General features: G+C 44.1%; 2 protein-coding genes across 5 annotated transcripts in view; one reads left to right on the forward strand and one right to left on the reverse strand.

The window, feature by feature from the left end:
* CCDC9B (coiled-coil domain containing 9B) overlaps nucleotides 1–6,890 on the forward strand; it is a 110,920-nt gene extending 104,030 nt beyond the window's left edge. For all 4 annotated transcript variants that reach the window (XM_073348789.1, XM_073348788.1, XM_073348790.1 and 1 more), the window contains one exon: nucleotides 6,505–6,890. The gene's annotated coding sequence lies outside the window, so the exon portion shown is untranslated. The remainder of the gene's footprint in view (nucleotides 1–6,504) is intronic.
* Nucleotides 6,891–16,366: 9,476 nt separating this feature from the next.
* INAFM2 (InaF motif containing 2) lies at nucleotides 16,367–18,639 on the reverse strand. Its single transcript, XM_073348792.1, has one exon. The coding sequence runs from the start codon at nucleotides 18,188–18,190 to the stop codon at nucleotides 17,771–17,773; it is 420 nt and encodes a 139-aa protein (XP_073204893.1). The 5' UTR covers nucleotides 18,191–18,639; the 3' UTR covers nucleotides 16,367–17,770.
* Between the last annotated feature and the right edge of the window lie 396 nt (nucleotides 18,640–19,035).

Raw genomic sequence — 19,035 nt, forward strand, 5'->3', positions numbered from 1 at the left:
ACATCAAACAAAGAGTGGCATTTCCTATTCATTTATTAGGATGTAAAAATAAAGGTCCAGCATCCAGGGGCACCTTTACCAGCCACTGCTTTCTCATGGCCACACATGGTGTTGTGGTAACTCTGCCTCAGTTCCCCCCAACAGTCCTTTGTCTCTGTGTGAGATAGCTGCTGTTGCTTCTTAGGACTCCAGCCAGGTTGTTAAGAGCCTCTCTCTTTCCAGGGCAATAGAGGGTCCATTAGACCAGGATTCCTATGACCCTAGCAAAAAGGCAACAAGCCCAGGCCCGCCCACCAACTCTTCTGGGTTCCAGCCCAGGGACCCGGTGTGAAGCAGCTGGAACTGGTTTGTCCCAATCCCTGGCTGCTTCCCTACAACTTCTCCCTTGCCTCTCTAGCAGCCCTTTTCCTAGACTCACCCTCACTGAATCTCTTTCTCTGGAAGTCCTTGGAGGCTTCCTACCAGTCTGCTATTGAAAGACTCTCCTCATGGTAGTCTCTGGGGCAGCTGCCCCCTCCACTCATCTGCAGACTTCTAATGCCCCAGTTGTTACTGAGCCAGCAATTAGCAGCAGCTGAGGAGATAGCTAAGCTAACTGTCAACCCCTGAGTGGCTGTGGTCTATATATCCCGTGACATCCAGTTATTTCTCCAGTTTGTAGACCATAAATCCTGATGCCAAAACTGCCTTGATTATTTGCTTCCTCTTACTATTTGAAGAATTAGCAGCCCTAACGCCTTCCATGGGCTGAAGGCTGGTGCCTTGTGAATAGTTTTGAACAGTTTATGTTTACATTGACTTGCTGAGATCAATACATAATTTTATTGATCCTACATCAGGCCAACACAATTACAAGATTATCCCTTTATCACAGGGAGATGGGGTGTTTTTCACCGTCTGGTATATCAACAGCAATAGAGTGAGTACTTTTTAACACTAAAGATTTTATTCCTATAATGGGCTAAATGGGCTGCAATTATACAAGTAACTTGTCTCCTTGGGAAGGCAGTCAGACAGTCTCGGTGACTCCAACATGGCCCAGCAGGAAGCTTCTATTATGTTCTACATCAGTGTTTAGCCCCAGGAAACACAGGTGCTGGCACTAGGGAGTTTAGTCAGGTTCATTTGATAATGCACCCAGAGTCACACATGGGTTTGAATACTGCGCTGAGGGGGACTAGATTATAAGCATAAGGCAACACTGGAAAAGGAATGTGCTATTAGAAAAACTGTCAGAAGTTTTGAGTGCTGCAATACTCAGGATATTAAAGGGGGTATGAGCAAGGGGTGGGGGGGATCCTAGAATGTAGCAGAAGAGGAGGAGTGAAGTGGGAAGGTAACCAGTGTAACAGGGAAGGCTGTATGGGGTATGATCTTCATTAAAGAGGGCAATCTGTGTAGGGCGTAATCCTGTGGACTAATGATAATTCTCTAAACTGCTATACTGCAGACTCAAATTCTTTTTGTTACCAGTCTCTCACCCCTCTGACTGGGAACACTGCAGAGGTATTGTGCTCAGAAGTTGAAGAGGCAAGGTCCTGCTTAGACTTGGTCAGAAATTTTCCAGTGGAATATCTTTTCTGTCAGAATGCCGATTCATCAAAAGTAAAACATATATTTTGACAGAATTTCATTTAGGAAAAAAAGTGGAATGGAGCATTCCAATCAGGTCAAAATAGAACAGTTCAACCTCTTCAGAATGGAACATTTTGATTTTCTACTTCGAAATGACTTTTCATTTCAATGTTTTTAATATAATCTGATATAAAAATTTTTAAAAGTCAAAATCAGAACATAATATTTTGACTGCATTGAAATGAAACATTCCAATTGACACAAAGTGAACTCTTCTTCAGAATTTAATTTCATATGTTCTGTTTCTTTCCATTTTGGAATGGAAAAAATGTTAAACTCACTGAATACCCAGCAAAATAGAAAATCTGGTTCCCACCCAGAACTAGTCCTTTGAGCTCTCAGTGACCCCTTCCATGGCTAAAGGAATGACACTGATGGATGACTCTGAAAGGAGCCCCAGCTGGTCCCATTCAGCAGAAGGATGGTGGCTGTTGTGTGGAGCTTAGGCCAGAGGAAGAATGCAGAGTTGGCATAAATGAGATCATCGGGGATCTAAAACTCCAAGGAAGATTCCCTGAAGGATAAACTTCTTTCGGAAAAACTCTAGGCCATTGAATGGAGGCCCCATTCCACCCACCATCCTTTAGACATTAGCAGTATGAGTGACACTAGATACTCTGGAGGGGGTTTCCATCTGTCCCTTAACACACCCTTTGTTGGAGTGGCATTAACTTTAACACCAACATACAACTTCCCATAGCATAAACAATCTGTACATCCTGACAGAACACCAGCTCCATGCAGCACTCACCTTCAGGCACAAGGCTAGCCACTGGGATCTCACAATGTCAGCTGTTAATGTCTGTTTAATTTCCTGCATAGTACAAAGAATGTCCCCCACCTTCAAACCATACCCCCGGCTCAGGGGGAGAGGCTGTACAGAGCGCCCTTTCGTCCTCTGCATCAAGGAACAAGAAATAAATATTTACCCAAAGTGCAGGCCTGGAATCCCCTGAAAAGTCCCCGAGAAATAAATGATGCAAAAAACGCTCACAGAAACTTTCCTTCAATTCTCTTGAGAAAATTAAGCTTAGCCTTTTAGAGTAAATGCAGCTGGGGGTGAGTTTCCAAAGCAGCTACAGGGCTCTGACCTCGCAGCTCTCATTGACGTAAACGGGAGCTGTGCAGCCAAAGCCCTGTATGCTGCAGGATTGAAAAGGACATAGGTGGTCACTTTTCTGATGCAAATCAATGCTAAAAGTTACAGCCTCAAGCAATGTATGCAGAAACTGACACTTCTTCTAAATAAATTCAGAGAAACATTAGCAGAGAGAGGGCTTCGGTTTTCTGTGGACCCATAGGAAATAAAGGAGACCAACTGCCATCAGCCTTCAGAGGTGTGATAAATTGGGGGTGCCTAAGTAACTGGCTTGAGCAGTGCCCATTGCAGAACTCTCCTGGGCTTTGTAGCCCTTGCCATCTACCCATGTTCCAGACAACCTGCATGAGGCTCTCCTCCCTGCCTGCTGTAATGCTGGCTTCAGGGCTGGGCCCTGATAATGCCACCCAAGTTTTGAATTCACCTGCACTCGCATGCAGTGTATTATGGAGTACTGCAGATTCCAGAAACATACTCTGCACAGTGTGCTGCACAGCAGAGTAGGAGGATTTAGTACTCCAACAGAATTAGGTAGTGCAGCAATCAAATACAGAGCTAGACAAGCCATTTAAGAGAAGGTTTTCAAAAGTGCTTAAGAGATTTAGGAACACAGGTCTTTCAGTGGGACTTGTGCTCCTACATATCTTCAGCACTTTTGAAAATCTGCCCTATTGCTTCTTTGATACATCATGATAACTTATGAAGGCAGAGTATAGAGAAGAAACATCTAGGAGCTACTGAATTATTAGTGACAGACATAGGGTTACATTCAGATGATAAGGATATGTAAACTGGACCACCTTACACCCTCTTTGGCATCCTTAGATCTACTTACTGATGGATAAGTGTGATTTAGATGCCAAGGAGCCAGAAGGTATAAAAAGCCACTATCATACATTAACTTACACTGTCTTCTGACTCCTTGGTGTGTAAGTTACACTACCTTAGACACTTTTACCTACTGTTAAAATGGGTATATCTAAGGGAGGAAATCTGAGTATCCAACTTACACTTCTTATACATTACTTCTGAGTTTTACTATATGATGTTTCACAAAACCAATCAGCTGAGTGGTTCACTGTCAGAACAGAATTTTCACCTAGGGATTCAGGAACCTTGTGGGTCCAACTATCGCCAAGGATGTGTCAATAAAGTAAGTCCTCTAACCTGATCAAATAAAGGATACGCCCTGATCTCAGCCCAAAGGAGGTAATGGCCTATCTGTGACAAGGGTAATATCACCACATTGTCTATTTTCAGTGCCAGTTCAAAAGAAGGCAGGTACCTTTGTGTGCTTAGTCAGAAACTACCTATGATAGCATTAGAATTTTTATTGTAGTCAACCATGAGGTCCTGAGTCAATCTCTTATTGGCATGGCTGTCAAAGTCTCCCACGACCAAAAGCCTCAGTGACTCTCAACACAAAACCAAACTCAACTGGGTTGGAAAATCTGAAGTGCATGAGTGCTATACACAGCCATAAATCCAAATATAATCCAATACCAAGACTCACCTGAGGCTGATGCACACAAATTTGTCATATTTAGCACCTCTGACACTTGCATCCCTAGAAAAAAGAAAGAGACAGCTCACAGCCATATCTCCTTCCTGAGCCTCTGCTCATGCAAAGAGAGAACCTGTCGGGAGCATGTTCTGCCAATACAGGACCTGCTGCATCTACCAGCCAGGTGTTGGGTTATGCAAGCAAGATAAGATGCACTGTAATGTAATAATGCCCAACTCTTATGTAGTGCTTTTTATCCCTATATCTCAAAGCACTTTACAAAGGAAGCCAATAACATGTTCCCCATTTTACAGATGGGGAAACTGAGTGATTTTAATCACTCCATCATTTCACCCTAATCACTAGAGCCCTGCGCAAATACAAAATTTGTCTGTGCATCCGATCTGCAAACATGGTCCGTGGATATCCGCGGATAACAGCAGATTTGCATGTCTCTACTAATTACTATGTTGAATTACAAAGCTGAATAAATAACTTTTAAAAAGTCAGTGTTTTAGTAAAAAAGAATAGTTAACAAATGGTAGGAACGTGGCCATTTTGAAAGGCTGATGCTACAGAACAGAAGAGAGAATTCAGATCCTACTTGAAAGCACTGGAAATCAAGGGGCTTTCAAAATGGCTGGGTTTTGTTTGTTTGTAACTGGCTAACTGGATACAATCATCTATTAAATTACTAAAAATTGTCAAAAGAAAGAGAGAGCTAGAACTTACAGTATCACAAACACAACTATGAAAATCTCCAATTTCCAACCCTTTCCAATAGGATCCAAGTTTTCCACCCTTATGTCTGGCCCCTGCTGGGAAGCACACTGCTGCATCATTTAAAGTGACATCCCCATTGTGAGAAAGAGAGAGAGAGACCAACACAACTCACTGAATGTAGATACGGGAACAGTGACAAGTGTTTGCAAGAACTGTTTTGAAAATTCTGATTAGATTTAGTAACTGTTTATTTCAGTATCTAAGGTATCATTACAAATCACTAATGTGTAGCCTCTTATCCAATGTGCATTACTATGTTCTTAAATGCTTCTCAGTGTCTTTCCTTTTTTTGTCCAAAGGTTACTATTTCTCTCCTTTTATGGGAGTTCACATGCCTGTCTCCTTTTATATCCCTCCTTCTGTCATCCCCACTCTTTCCTGTGCACATTGGATGTTGAAATCTGCGTCAGAAAAATGCAGGTCCATGGATTTAAACACAGATGTCTGAAAATGCTAATTCAGTAACTCTGATGGGCACTGGAGAAGCCAGCGAAGGAAAAGAAAAATTGTCTTTCCTTGTTAAAATCAATGTATCTAGGTCTGGAGGCTGCTACAGGCCAAGGGGTCTAGCACATGGGAAACACAATTCTAAGTTCAGTAAAGAAAATAGCTGATATACCCCTCCTCATCTACACTTGTTGCTTCAACACCAAACCACATGAACCTCATGGGATTGAATTTTTTATTATTATTTACTATTTATATTACAGTAGTGCCCAGATGCCCCAATCCCCATTGTACTAGGTGCTGTACAAGTACATACAAAGACATAGTCCCTGTAGTGAAGATATTTAGCTCTTGCTGATCAAGACAGAAAGGTAGAGTATTCTTATCGGAAAAAGGAGGATTCAGTCTCTTTGTTTTACCTAGATATTTACACCACATTTATCCCCCTGGTGTCTGCTGCTGCCATTAGATCTAGAAGCTAAGCCTCCAGGTAGATGAGGCTTAGGCTTGACAGGATTACATATTTTTATATATATATAATTTTGACACATAATTTTTTTGACATTTATTTATAAGCATCTTTTCTATTTTTTTCTATTTCAGTTTTCACAGTTGTGGGAAATTATGCAGAGGTCAGACAATAACTATTTAATGATAGTAAACAGATTCAAAAAGTTAAAACTTTATAACCATTAAAACACAAATTGTCAACATCAAATGCCAAAATATACAAAGCAAACATCTTTAAATCAGACTCTAATAAGTTCTCAAGCAGCATTTTTCATACTTTGCCTATTTGTAAATTTTTATTATTGATGGAAATATTTTTTCATTGGTTTGTGTATGTACAGTGAAATTGACATTTCCGGACATTTCCCAATAAACTCTAATCCTTCCCAGCCTAATTATGCTGGAATCCTGTGGACATCCTATCTATGCAGGAAGATCACATTAGCACTAGGTAGATACTTTAATTTGCTGCTCAGCAGTTCTCTGCAGGCTGATAATTCTGGCTTTTTTTGTTTTGATTTTCCAGGACAAAGTGCTAAGGGGTGGTTGATGAGAAAGGAAGCTGAGCACAATCTTCTCCTCACTCTCAGAGCTTGTATGAAATCAACTTTGGGCACCAGGCCTTCACCTTTCATCATCCAGTATCAACATTCACCACAAACTAGATCTCACTGGTCAGTAGCCATTCACCTCCCTGAAACTGACTGTTCACAATTTTGGCATCACCTCTCAGTACCTGTCTCTGTGCCAAATGACAGAGAAATCTACAACTCAAGTTGCCAGAGGGAAGAGAAGATGAAACACTGTCACTTTTATTTTGTATTTGTTTTTCTTACATTGTGAGTGTGTGGCAAGCCATGACTTATATACTGTATGCACTTTATTTTATTTAATAACCAATTCTATTTAAAACTGAGGTTTGGTTTTCAGCGCCCCCCTTCTGCTTAAGGACTGACATGATACTGCACCCTCCAGGAAAGCATGATAGAAGTGTTTAAGGGTTTATGGGGAGTGCTTATCTTGTAGCTTTGTAGTTAATATGGGCAACTGCCAGATTAGAAGGTAGTAGGGAGGGGGTTCCTGTCTCCTCATGAGAAAGGGTGATGGAAGAGATAGGTTTTATGGGGTGGTGTTCAAGTGTAGTTTTGTAGGTGGCTGAGAAATTGAAGGGTGTTGGGTAAGGTGGATTATACTAGAGCCTCAAAATGGCTGAAGAGTTGGCAAGGATGCAAGAACATACTGTCATACTGTCATCTGGTAGACAATGGGGCATTGAGGAGGTAGAGTGTTAAGGAGTTACACTGTGGTTCATGGATAATTTTGAAAGGCTCAGAATGACTCATTGGTGCCACTGTGTTATTAAGGAGGTCACCATTTCCTCCTTTTGGATTTAGCAGGCACAAGTGGCAGGCAGCACGTTAACTCTGTGGAGATTAGGCTTTCCTGAGTAAGATACTGGATTGAATGGATATGAGTGCCATTTGAAGGGATGCTGGCAAAGTGCCAGGTCTGCTTCTTAAGACCCAGTAGCAACTGGTACCTACTTGGTCAAGTGAGCTAATGGCACCTAAAATCACATGCACCAGGCAGGGTTAGGAGGGGCATTCAAACACGGTAATCCTCCTTGTCTACCTAACCCACCAAGAATTTGCTAGCACATGTGAGGACATTTGTGTAAAGACTTCTGGGCTAGTTAGGGTTGAACATCCAGGTTTCCTCTGAGATCCTTTCACTTTCCGAACAACGCCCTCTGTTCTCTTAACCTTCCAAAGCCTTCTGCTTGCATAAGAAGATACAGTAGTGACTTTCCAGGAATCTGCCACATTAGGTTCTTTTGTTTTAGCCTTAAGACAAGACACCTTTCATAAGAAGTTGACTAATCCTCTACTAGGGTAAATCAGAATAGCTTCATTGATTTCAACAGAAACATTCTAATTTACATTAAGGGCCTGGCTCAAAAATGTCATCCAATTAAAGAAAAGATGGGAAGTGGGCTTGAGAGATTACATTACATACTTTCAGGCTGATGACTTACAGAGAAGGGGGACTGTCCTCATTTTCAAACCTGGCCCTGAGATGTGAAGCAGTTTCATCCTTTCCATTGAAGGGAGATGTGAATGTGTGTGTGGATGTGTGCATGGAGATTTATTTGGTTTCCCCGCAAGAAGTGTTGCTAACCCAAATGACAGACTGCTTTACTGATGAGATTGGCATGAGTGCACTGGAATGCTGTTTTAATAAACTAATATTTTCACAGAGAGATGTTCTGGTTTTCCCCGAAATTCAGAGCCAATGCATTCAGCTGGCTTTCACTCAAGAAGACAGAGTTAGGCAATCTCTTCTGTGTGCCAAATTTGTGATAGTTCACTGACCCATCCTGAGGCTGTTAGCAAGAGAAGGAGCAGAAGATCGCATGCTATAATCATGTTTTATTAGAAACAATTTTCCTGCAGTTTAGAGCTAAAGTTACAGATAAAGTGGGTTATAAAACTGCTTCAATTCCTGGAAGTTCTTCTAGCTCATTAAAGGGTGAATTTCCACATCCCATGAGATACTGGGTTGGAGGAGCAGCTGGATCAGGGGACCAGTAATTGGTTATAAACTCATTTATATCTAGCACCCTGACCTCACTTTGAACCAGATTAGAATTTTAAAATAATTAGCAGTATATAGCTTGGTAGCCTATGTAAAAAGGAGATGGTAATCTCAGTCCAGTTCCCAGAAGGTTCACAACCAAAATATTCCCTTCTTCCTGGAGCTTGTTTCTCCAAGTCAGAATTAAGGCACCATGGGTGGGGTAGTATGCAAAAGTTTCACTGCTTCCTGACCCCACTTCTACAGCTAAAGAGAGGAGTTCACTTTCAATTGTGGTACACTTAGCATCTTGTGCTAGGCTAAATTCAGCATCAGGAAAAACTGCTGTTTAATTCACCCTCTTCCTTTCTTTCCCCCAAGCTCACATAATTTAGCATGTAATAAGTAGTGCATACGGAGGAACATGATAATGGGCTTCATGGAACGTACTGTCCGATGGTCCATGCTATTAACATTAAGTTTCCTTAATTAAGTACAGGATGTTCATTCTGTCTAAAACCAGTTTGTTCCAATTGTTGGAGAATCATGACTATTTATTTCTTCTGTACAAGGGTTATATATATAGGGGAAGGTGGAGGTGATTGAAAAATTGAAGTGTAAGGATTATTTTTGTTAAATAAAAGTTGTAAGGAGGAAAAGACAAAGTTCCAATTTGTTACCATTTCTCTCTCTTGAGGATGGCTGGAAAGGTCTTTGAAAGGGAGTCGTAACCTTTGGCTTCTCTACCAAGAGCAGCAGCGGAGTTGGATAGGAATTTTATTTCTTGCCCTCCACATTAGTCTTCCCAAGTCCATCCTACTCTTGGTAGGAATGTTAACACCAGCTCATTTAACAGACTCATCAACCTCACTGTGAAACACTATTAAGAATTTGGCCCATGTCCACAAGTTCTATCCTGTACCTGGCCTTGCAAGTCAAGACTATTTAAAAACAAAAAACTTACATATTATTTTAAGGAAATATATGAGCCACCACACTCCTCTGTGCTCTGACTTGGCTAACCGAGCTCATGGGAAGTTTGCAGGGATTACATAGCCTAATACCTACTTAGTAAACCGAGGTTGGATCTCTTCATGCTGATGACAAAGGCCATTCATTTCTGCTTGCAAGAATAGTAACACAAATATTATAGAAGCCAGCGAAGAGCAGTCAGTCACTCTAAGGCAGTGGTTCCCAAACTGGGGTTTGCAAACCCCTGGGAGTTCGCAGAATGTTACAGGGGGTTCACCAGAAAAATTTCACTAATGGCAGCCACGGGACCCTGGGCATTGGAGGCAGCAGGTGGGACCCGGTTGCAAGGCAGACAGCCCGAGCCCCAGGGAGAGCGGGGCAGGGCAGTTGCGGCTGGCAGCCCGAGCCCTGCCCCCGTGAGCGGGGGAGCCAGCCACCTGAATCCCAGCGCTCCGCGCAGGGCTAGCAGCTCAAGCCCCAGGGAGAGTGGGGCTGGCAGCCCGAGCCCTGGCAGTCAGCAGGACCTGCAGCCGGAGCTCAGTTGACCAGGGCAGTCAACGGAGTCCAGCAGCAGGAGCCCGACAGAGTGCGGAGGAAATTTAAACTTAAATCCCTAGAAATATTCGTTTTTAGGAGGTGGTTCATGAGATTTGATAATTTAGTGAAAGGGGTTCAGGGTCTGTTAAAGTTCGGGAACCACTGTTCTAAGTCATCTGCTTACAGAGGTATTTGTTTTCTCTCAACACTGGCTGACAGCCCTGTGATTCTTTCACAGTGTACTTTGGGACTTCCAGTTAGAGGGAAAACAGCAGGGACCCTTTCAGATGGAGTACAGTCTTGCTACCAAGAGAACAGCTTGTTTATGGATAGTTACTTCCACAGTTTGAAAGATTCAGCACCAGCCTGGTGAGCTAAGCACTGCAGTTAAAACCAGTACTGAAAACGATCTCTCAGGCTTTGACGTACTGAAGTCTTGCCTCCGAGATCTGCTGACAAAGAAAACTAGGGGTGGCAATGGTGAAACAGCCCACAGAGAAAGACACCCCCCTACACAGCTCACCTGGAATGGTCAGGCGGTCATTCTATAAACCCCTGTGGGTCTGTAAGTTCAGGGGAAGCAAATGAGAATGCTAGACAGCAGCTCAAGCTCAGTAGCCCCAGCTATGACTACGTTAATACCCAATTTCAGAGGGATACTGCACAGATTAGTGAGAACAATGCCCCAGACACATGCTGAGTATTATTTAAAAGGAGAAGTTATTTCATAGTAAAAAGGAGCATTACTGATTTTCCACACCAGTTCTCTGCCCTGGACAAGTTGCCTGCAAGTGGTTTATGAGCCTGAACCTAAAATGCCTTTCAGTGAAAAACATTTTTATATTTAAAGTACAAAATGTAAGCACTAACAGTGTTTTATTTAGTTATACAGTAGGGGACCTACGTACAGCTAATCGCAGGCACGGAGCTAGTGTTGAGTATGGAAATACTGTACTGTTTAAAAAACTGCCAATAGTCTTCTTTAACAGACTCTGCACAACAATGATGGTTTAAACAATTCACCTATGGAGAGAACTCCCCTCACGCAGTTGCTGCATACAAACCCATCATCGACTTCAAATAGGGATTTCTACAGCTGTTACACCAGGTTACTGTAACAAGCAGGTGAGGTTAGATTCACAAGAGGATTCAGGTGCCTGACACTTTTGGCACCTAAATCCCAGAATCAGGCCCTACTGGGATTCACAACCCTGACCTCCACTCTGCTGCCCCCAACTGCAGTATGTGCCTAACTCACCTGCAGGACCCAATCCACTAAGCGTGTCCAAACTTTACCCACTAAATCTGGCCCCTATAAGTGAGGCGCAGCAACCACCACAGCTCGTAACTTTTAGCCCACTGCTTAGGCTACCCCCAGCAATGTGGGAGACACCCCATTTGAGTGTCCCCGCTCCACCTGAGGGGAAGAACGGATTTGAACTAGGGTCTGCCACCTCTCAGGTGAGTGCTCTAGCCACCAGGTTATGGGATATTCTGATGTGGAACTCCCTCCACCTCTGCAGTGAAGGCTTGTATTTGCCTGTGAATTTCACCTAGTGACCATATTGATTATTTTAGTTTTGCCAGCTGCTTTTCATACAGCTGACCAGGCTGTAGGCTATGTCAGGCATTGACAGAGTTGTGTCCTGGTGGCTCCATTTCTTTCCCTGGAAGAGAACCATGAGAGTAGTAATAAGTGACTGCTCTTTCAGAATTTTCTCAACAGAAAAGGATCAAGGCTCTAGTCCACAAAACACAATACATTCAGAATTAGGGGCTAAAGCAACATGGCCTGATGTTGTCCCTGAAAAGAAAAAAAAGTGTTAATATGGTCTAGAAGAGCAATTTAGAGGCAACTTGATATTTGTTTATTCTCCCTAGCAGTCACCATATCAAATTTACTGTTTATAAATACATCTTTCAGCACCAAGCTAGACTTGATATAATAAAAAAAATCTGTTCTCTGTTCCATACAACAATAAAACATTCTTTTGATCAGAACGAAGTTGACAGGTTCTTAAAACAAGAGGAGGACTAAAATAAAGCTTTAATCCCTATAGCTGTATTAGTATTGCAGGACCGTCAGTAACCAACAGCATCAGCAAAGTCAGATGGCTATGCTGTAGCTGTGGTAGTGCACAGAATGGACTTTCATCTTGAATGGTTCCTTGCAAGTCTTCTTCCTGCAGCAAGTGTCAATATGGATGGATTTAGGCTTTTTAAATGCCTCAAAATTGCATCTTTCAACCTCATTCATAGCTGACCTCATGCTCTATTTTCTTCAACCTCAGCTCTGTCTACCTTCTGACTAAGCATACCTTCTTCTGCACACTGGACATGACACCACCACTGCAGTCATCTTGTTCTCAACTGGGGGAAGACTGAGACACTGTGGGATTATCTAAGCATCTCCTAATTTGAGATCAAAAAAGCAAGCCAATGTATGGTAAGAACACGCTGTAACTTTGGACACAGAAAGTTTAGTTTCCTCCCCTGAGCTGTTTTTCACACTACCATGTTGAATGTGTCAGTAACCAACACACAGTAAATTAAAAGTCACAACAGGATTTGTCAGGAGATAACAGCAGTCCCATTCTTATAACCACATTTTTTAAAAGGAACACTGTAAGGTAAAAGGCTATTTGGAAGATTATAGTGTTAGCTACACCACATTTGATTATTAAACAAAGCATTTTAAGATTTAACTTAGCAGAATGGCTGAAATGTTTAGTCTCTGAAATTCAGTTTGGGCAATGAAGATAAGACTATTTACTTCCACTCTTGAGTTCGCATTCATTAGAATTTAAACAGAAAGCTGGCCTTAACCTTTACTAGAATACCACTTCAGTGTTTGGGCTGGGAATAGTGCACAGAAATGGCTGTCTAAAGAAACTGATTCCACTGGAATTTCTAAAAAAATTTTTCAAGGAACAAGTTCTCAGGAATTTAGGATTTGTAATATTTTCCCCCTCAGATGTAAACAAGTCTGAGGCCGAATCTGACCTGCTAGTGTTCTTTTAACCAACATGGTTCTTTTCTAATTTGCGCAACTAATTTTTTTTTCCCCTTTATAGTGGCATGGGAAAGGTTGAAATGCATTATAACGGGCCAGAGTCAGTGCTGTGCAGATCATTTCACAATGTAGCATGGATTTAAAAAAAAAAAACCTGTCAAATTGAACAAGCTAGTGCACATGCTATGTAGTTAAGGAATTAAAATAGGAGATTCTAGACACAGATGACTCAGCTTCAGCCCAAAGACAGCACAGCACAGCTGTAAATCCAGACCTTCATGACCCAATATATTAGCAATCCAGCTATTACACCTTGTGCAGTAAGCCCATTTCCTAAGAAATCCATAAAATTCTGGATGAAAATGTTAGCTTGCACATGGAAACCAATTCTGACTAGTCATTTCAGTAATTAAGTATTCTTAAGGGTACCTAGTCAGAAAAATGTCTTATTTCTTAACTCTCAAGAGACCAAAAGCAGTAAGAGGACAAACAGACTTATGAACTTCCTCATTCCTGCATTGCATTCCCAGATGAAGAAACCATTGCATCCCGGGTACCTCCTGATAACTTCTAAATCTGGTATCCGGATTCCTTGCTCCTGTCTGAAGGTTTTTCAAACATCTATAAAGCTTTTTAAAAAGGCAAATGAATGTATTAAAGCTACTAAAATTGCTCTGACAATCATGACCAGCGTCTTGGAAATCATCTATGACAAGGCTGAAACTGAGAAGCTGCTTTGGAAGCTTTAAATTGCACATTTTCTCTTTGTACATTTGGTAGCATAGCAGTAAAGTTAATGGAATGCTCTAATAACCATTTGTAACAGCTTCAGAGATAAATGTCTCTGCTTTGCCTCAGTCTTATTCCACCAGCAAGCAGGACATCACTGAACAAACTCTTTGTACAAGAACAAATTTCATTCACGCTTCATGCAAGGACGCTGAAGATGGTTTTGTCCTATTTAGTACAATAGCAATTCAACCATATTCAGTACCAGTTCAGGGGAGCTGAATTGTCAGCAATGGGTCGATTTCATAGAGCAAATTACTACTGTACTATACTCTAGACACTTTCCTGTAAATGCCTCTGAACAGATGAAGAGCTTTAAGTTGTCACTGAGTACAGGGCATCTCTCCACAGTAACAGGACAAGTTGGAAAGTGGCCACAAAGGAGGGGAAATGAATTGAATTAAATGGGCTGTCTGCTTTACTGAACAGCACTTTATTAATCTTCAGAGAGCAATGGTTTTTAAAGAGGAAAATACTAAGTGTATGTATCTCCAAAATATATTCCTTGTTTCACTTGAGACTGCCCCCGCAATTTCTGATCAGAGCAGCAGCCAGACACTTCCTATTAGTGAAGTTCTGATCTATGTAGATTTCCATCTAGTCCTTTATGCTGGAAATGGCCCACCTTGATTATCATACACATTGTAAGGAGAGTGGTCAGTTTGGATGAGCTATTACCAGCAGGAGAGTGGGGTGGGGGGAGGTATTGTTTCATGGTCTCTGTGTATATAATGTCTTCTGCAGTTTCCACAGTATGCATCCAATGAAGTGAGCTGTAGCTCACGAAAGCTTATGCTCAAATAAACTGGTTAGTCTCTAAGGTGCCACAAGTACTCCTTTTCTTTTTGCATCTAGTCCTTGTTTTTTGTCTCTGAAGGGTTATTTTGTTTTTGTTTTTTGGGGGAGGGGGTTGGTTTTTAATTAAAAAGCAAATTCCCTTACACCAAACTTGCCCTATTGGCCTGCTTTTAGTGCCAAATCCCAGGAACAGTCTAAACTCTACTGGCACCATGGAATGAGTGTTTTTTCTCTTCCACACCCATCTCCCTTAGAATACTGAAGGCAAATCCCAGATCAAACCAGTACACAGGCAGCATTTCAAATAATCATCCTTCTCCAACCCCATGCAGAGCTGTAATCTGTAACAGAGGCCCCTGGTTAATGAAAACTATAACTGGGAAGAATTACAAGCATCTCCCTCCCCAGGATTTGGAGCTTACATCTCTGGGTTTGCCTGCAGGAAATGGAGAACACAAACTTTATGTCCAGGTATGGGTCAAGTGGTTCAGCAAATGAAAACAGCCAAACTGTAGAACCAATGCAATCTGAACTAGAAGCCACACCTCAGAACTGTTTGTCTTGGCTACAAGTGAAAGTGCTGCTGCCAGACCCTCTGCTACCCCATCTCCCCATCCCCACAGCCCATATAAAAAACTAGAAATAATTGTTCTTTGCTTGTTTAATGACCTATTCACAGGGTCAGGCATATTGTGATAGCATTGCTCTGCAGATAATTACAGAGTTCTTTTTTAGATGCTTACCAACATAGGCAAGTTTGACCTCTGTGCCTGGTCTCCTCCCCACCAAAAACTACTATACTCTCCCTCTTCTGTCAAGTACCATTCAAGCCACAAGCATTCCGACCTCCTCCCAGTCCACAGAGGTAAGTTAAACACAATGTCCTTTCCCACCCATATTCACCAAGCCCACATGGACCACAAAGAAAGTCAAAGTCCCTTTCCTCTATGCCTCATCTTCACTCGTGTTCCCAAAAAGTTTGGCAAGATTAAAAGTTAGGCAGAAATCTCAATGTATTTTTGTTCCCCTTCCCCTCCCCCCCCCAAATATACAGGTCTTTTGAATACAGATATAGCTTACATGGTGGAATTAGCCTAACATTTAAATGGTTTTGCCAAGTTCTTTTGTTTGCAAGGTGACAGTTCAGAACACTACAAAACGTTATACACTTGCTCGTATGCGTTTCGAAGGCTCATAAGCAATCAGATTTAAATTTGCAACTTGTTAATAATAGACTAGTAATCATTAAGATCAAGTTCTTTTTGCTAATTTGCTAAACCTGGCATTTTATAGTTTCTCAAAATGGCCCCACGGAGTTACCGATATGCCAAGAGAGGTCCAAAGTCTACTCAACATGCCTTGTCCATCACAGGTTACTTGTCAGATTATATCAATCAACTTTGAAAGTTTTGCTGTTTGACACTACCTTGGCCATGAGATGAGGCTAAACCGCAATTACTGGCCTATAAACTTGGTTAGTTTCAAGTTGGCCAGAGAACAGGCCCTGGGGCTTCTACTGACACAGCATTTCAGCTGCCTTATGTAGCAAGCTCTCAAATGGAAACTCATCACTCATAACTGCATACAGGGAGTTAAGCACCCAAAACAGTGGAGATTTCACTATCCCCACCCAGCAAAGCAGCACATATGTAGTTTTCACTTATGTTCCCCCCAAAAAAACCAAAATGCCATATTGGAGAGAGACTTTCATATGCAAAAAATATTTTAATATAGTAAACAAGTCAATTTACCTTTCACATGTTTTAAATAAGTTTGTTCATTAGTAAACAATGCTATTTTCCCAAAACAATGGAACACAGCCTCTAAATTCATATTCTGCTCCCAGTTGATCCTATAAGTGGTGAAAAATTTGGACACCAGTATCATTTCACAGATAACAGAGTGGCATACACAGAAGAACAGAGCATCAACAGAGAGTCAAAGAGAAAAGCTTACCCTGGTGATGGGGAAAATTAAGCCACAGAATTCTCTTGAAGGAAAGACTAAGATACTAGCTAAGATTCTATTGGTGTAAGTGTTATCTTTCCATGCCTACCACTCATGTTTGCCTCTCTGGTTAAAGTTCCCTAAGCCATGCCTAATTAAGGGAAAAGGTGCTATGAAAAAAATCAAGCTAGGAAACTTTAATTGAAGCCCCTATTTAACACAAATGCAGACACTGCTGACCAATTCAATGTTCTTACCAGATCAAAAGTAGATTTCTACATATTCACTTGTGACTACATTTATATTAAATAGGGTTTTCAACGGAAATATCCTAGCTGGAATGAAAAAAGCACCTTGTCCCCTAATCTAAACCAGGCCCTACTGAAGCATACAAGGAGGCCCAAAACCATAGATCTGGAGGTGCTAATAAGAAGAAGACAGTCCTCTGGAATCACTCTTGATGAGCATAGCAAATAAAAAAATATGCTGCATTCTTTCCCTCCCCCAGTCCAGAAATCCAACATAACATGGAATTGTCTTTACTAAAAGAAACTTAGTAAAGTGTGTGTGTGGGGGGGGGGGGGGGGGGGGGGGGTCACATGCACGCTTCTGACGGGGTCTGTATGGCTTTAGGCATCTTTTAGCCGCCAGGATCATTGCAACTTTCTTGCTTGGTTTCCTGCTATAGCCCTTTAAAACCAGTCAGGGTGTGCTCTTTGTGTAGTTTACATAGCATATATCTCACCTCTATACAGTCATCGTCTGAGTGTATATATATCTACAAATACATACACAGATATAAACGAAATGCATCTGGGTGCATTTCAGCTAGGCTGACATACCTGAGCTCCACTCTCTGTGGCTTCCCAGTACCGTTTACACCGTATTAAAAACTAATAATTACAATTCGCCCTGCCCCAGTCCTGCGCAAATCGATGGACAGGCAAAGAGGCCAGACAGAGCATCTGGCAGCGTGTCCGCGCCACTGTCCCCAAGGGGCAGACCCCGGAGCGAGGGGCGATGGTCCCGTGGCCCCCAGGCGGAGGCGAAGCGAGTCAGGGTCGGTGGAGGCCGGTCGCTGGTAGAGGGAGCCGCTGTGCCCCTACCCGGGTCGGGTCTCTGGGCTGCGCCCTGTCCGGGCTCGGCCCCCGCTTCCCCGCGATCAGTGGCTCCGGTGCACTCGCTGCAGCACGGTGGGGTCGGGGGCTGGGCCGGGCTCGGCCCGCGGCGGTGGCGAAGTGGCAGCGCGCTCAGTCCCGCCCGCCCCTTGGCCGGAACCCGGCCGCGCAGGCGGCTCCGTGGGGCCGGCTCCCCGGTGCGGCTCCGTGGGGGGCCCTGGCGTCGTCCGGCCGGCGGCTGCGGCGCTGGGCCCTGTCGGCGGGCGCGGCTGGCGCACCGGCTGCCAGATGAGGCTGTAGTAGACGGCGAGCACGATGGCGGCCAGCGAGACGGAGAGCACGTAGGCCAGCACCGTGGCCAGGCGCACCCACTTCTTGTTGGTCTTGGCCGCCATCCGCGCCTTCTTGTCCCCGGTGTAGGTGGCGGGCTTGCCCCGCTCCGCCGGCGGCTCCTTCTCCTTCATGGGGGCCCGGCCCTTGGCCCGCTGCTCCACCGCCCCCTCCGTGGTGGGGGCTCCGCGCCGAGCCGGCCCCGCTCAGGACATGCCGGGGGCCCCGGCGCGGGAGAGGGGCTGCCGGCCCCGCGGCTGCTGCTGCTGCTGCTGCCGCCGCCCGCCGGGATGCGGGGCCCGTCTCCGCCGAGAGCCCCGCGCTTTGCGCTGCCCGCGGGGCCCGCGCGCTCCGTGTCTCCTGGCAGCGGTGCCGGTGGCCGCTTCGCAGCGCGGAACACGCGCGGGAAGGGGAGGAGAGGCGACGGGCGGCTCTTAAAGGGGCAACAGGGAGGAGCGGAGTATCCTTAAAAGGGCAATGCCCGCCCGCTCGGGTAGCCACCTGCCAGCGTCGGGCAGGGCAGACCGCTGTCTCGGCCCCGCCCGCCCCGTCCCGAATTCCACCAATGGGCACTGATATATCAACAGCTCCACGTGCCACGCTGCTCCGGGCCCGGCACAGACCCGCGGCGTGGCGCGACCCTGCCCACGTGGCTGGCTGGCTGCTGCTGGTCCCTATCCCGCCCTGCGCAGTAGCCCTGCAGCGCTGCCCTGCGGCTGTGAGCGCTGGCTGGGGATGACGCCTGTTCGGAATTATGTCAGCTGGCAGGACAAGCGCGGCTGTGCAGGCTAGAGGCGCCGTGTTCAGCTCCCTGTCAGCTAAGCCGTGCTGGTACACAGTGTCCTCACGCTCATATTTCTAACACGTGTCATCACCCAACCTACCATGCCTTGCCCACTGCAGTGTAGGGGTCATGCAACACCACAGAGATATAGAACCAGATGGGAGACGGGGGGAAGAAGCAGGCCACAGCTGTCCA

This window comes from Lepidochelys kempii, chromosome 6, assembly GCF_965140265.1.
Source record: "Lepidochelys kempii isolate rLepKem1 chromosome 6, rLepKem1.hap2, whole genome shotgun sequence".
Lineage (NCBI taxonomy): Eukaryota > Metazoa > Chordata > Testudines > Cheloniidae > Lepidochelys > Lepidochelys kempii.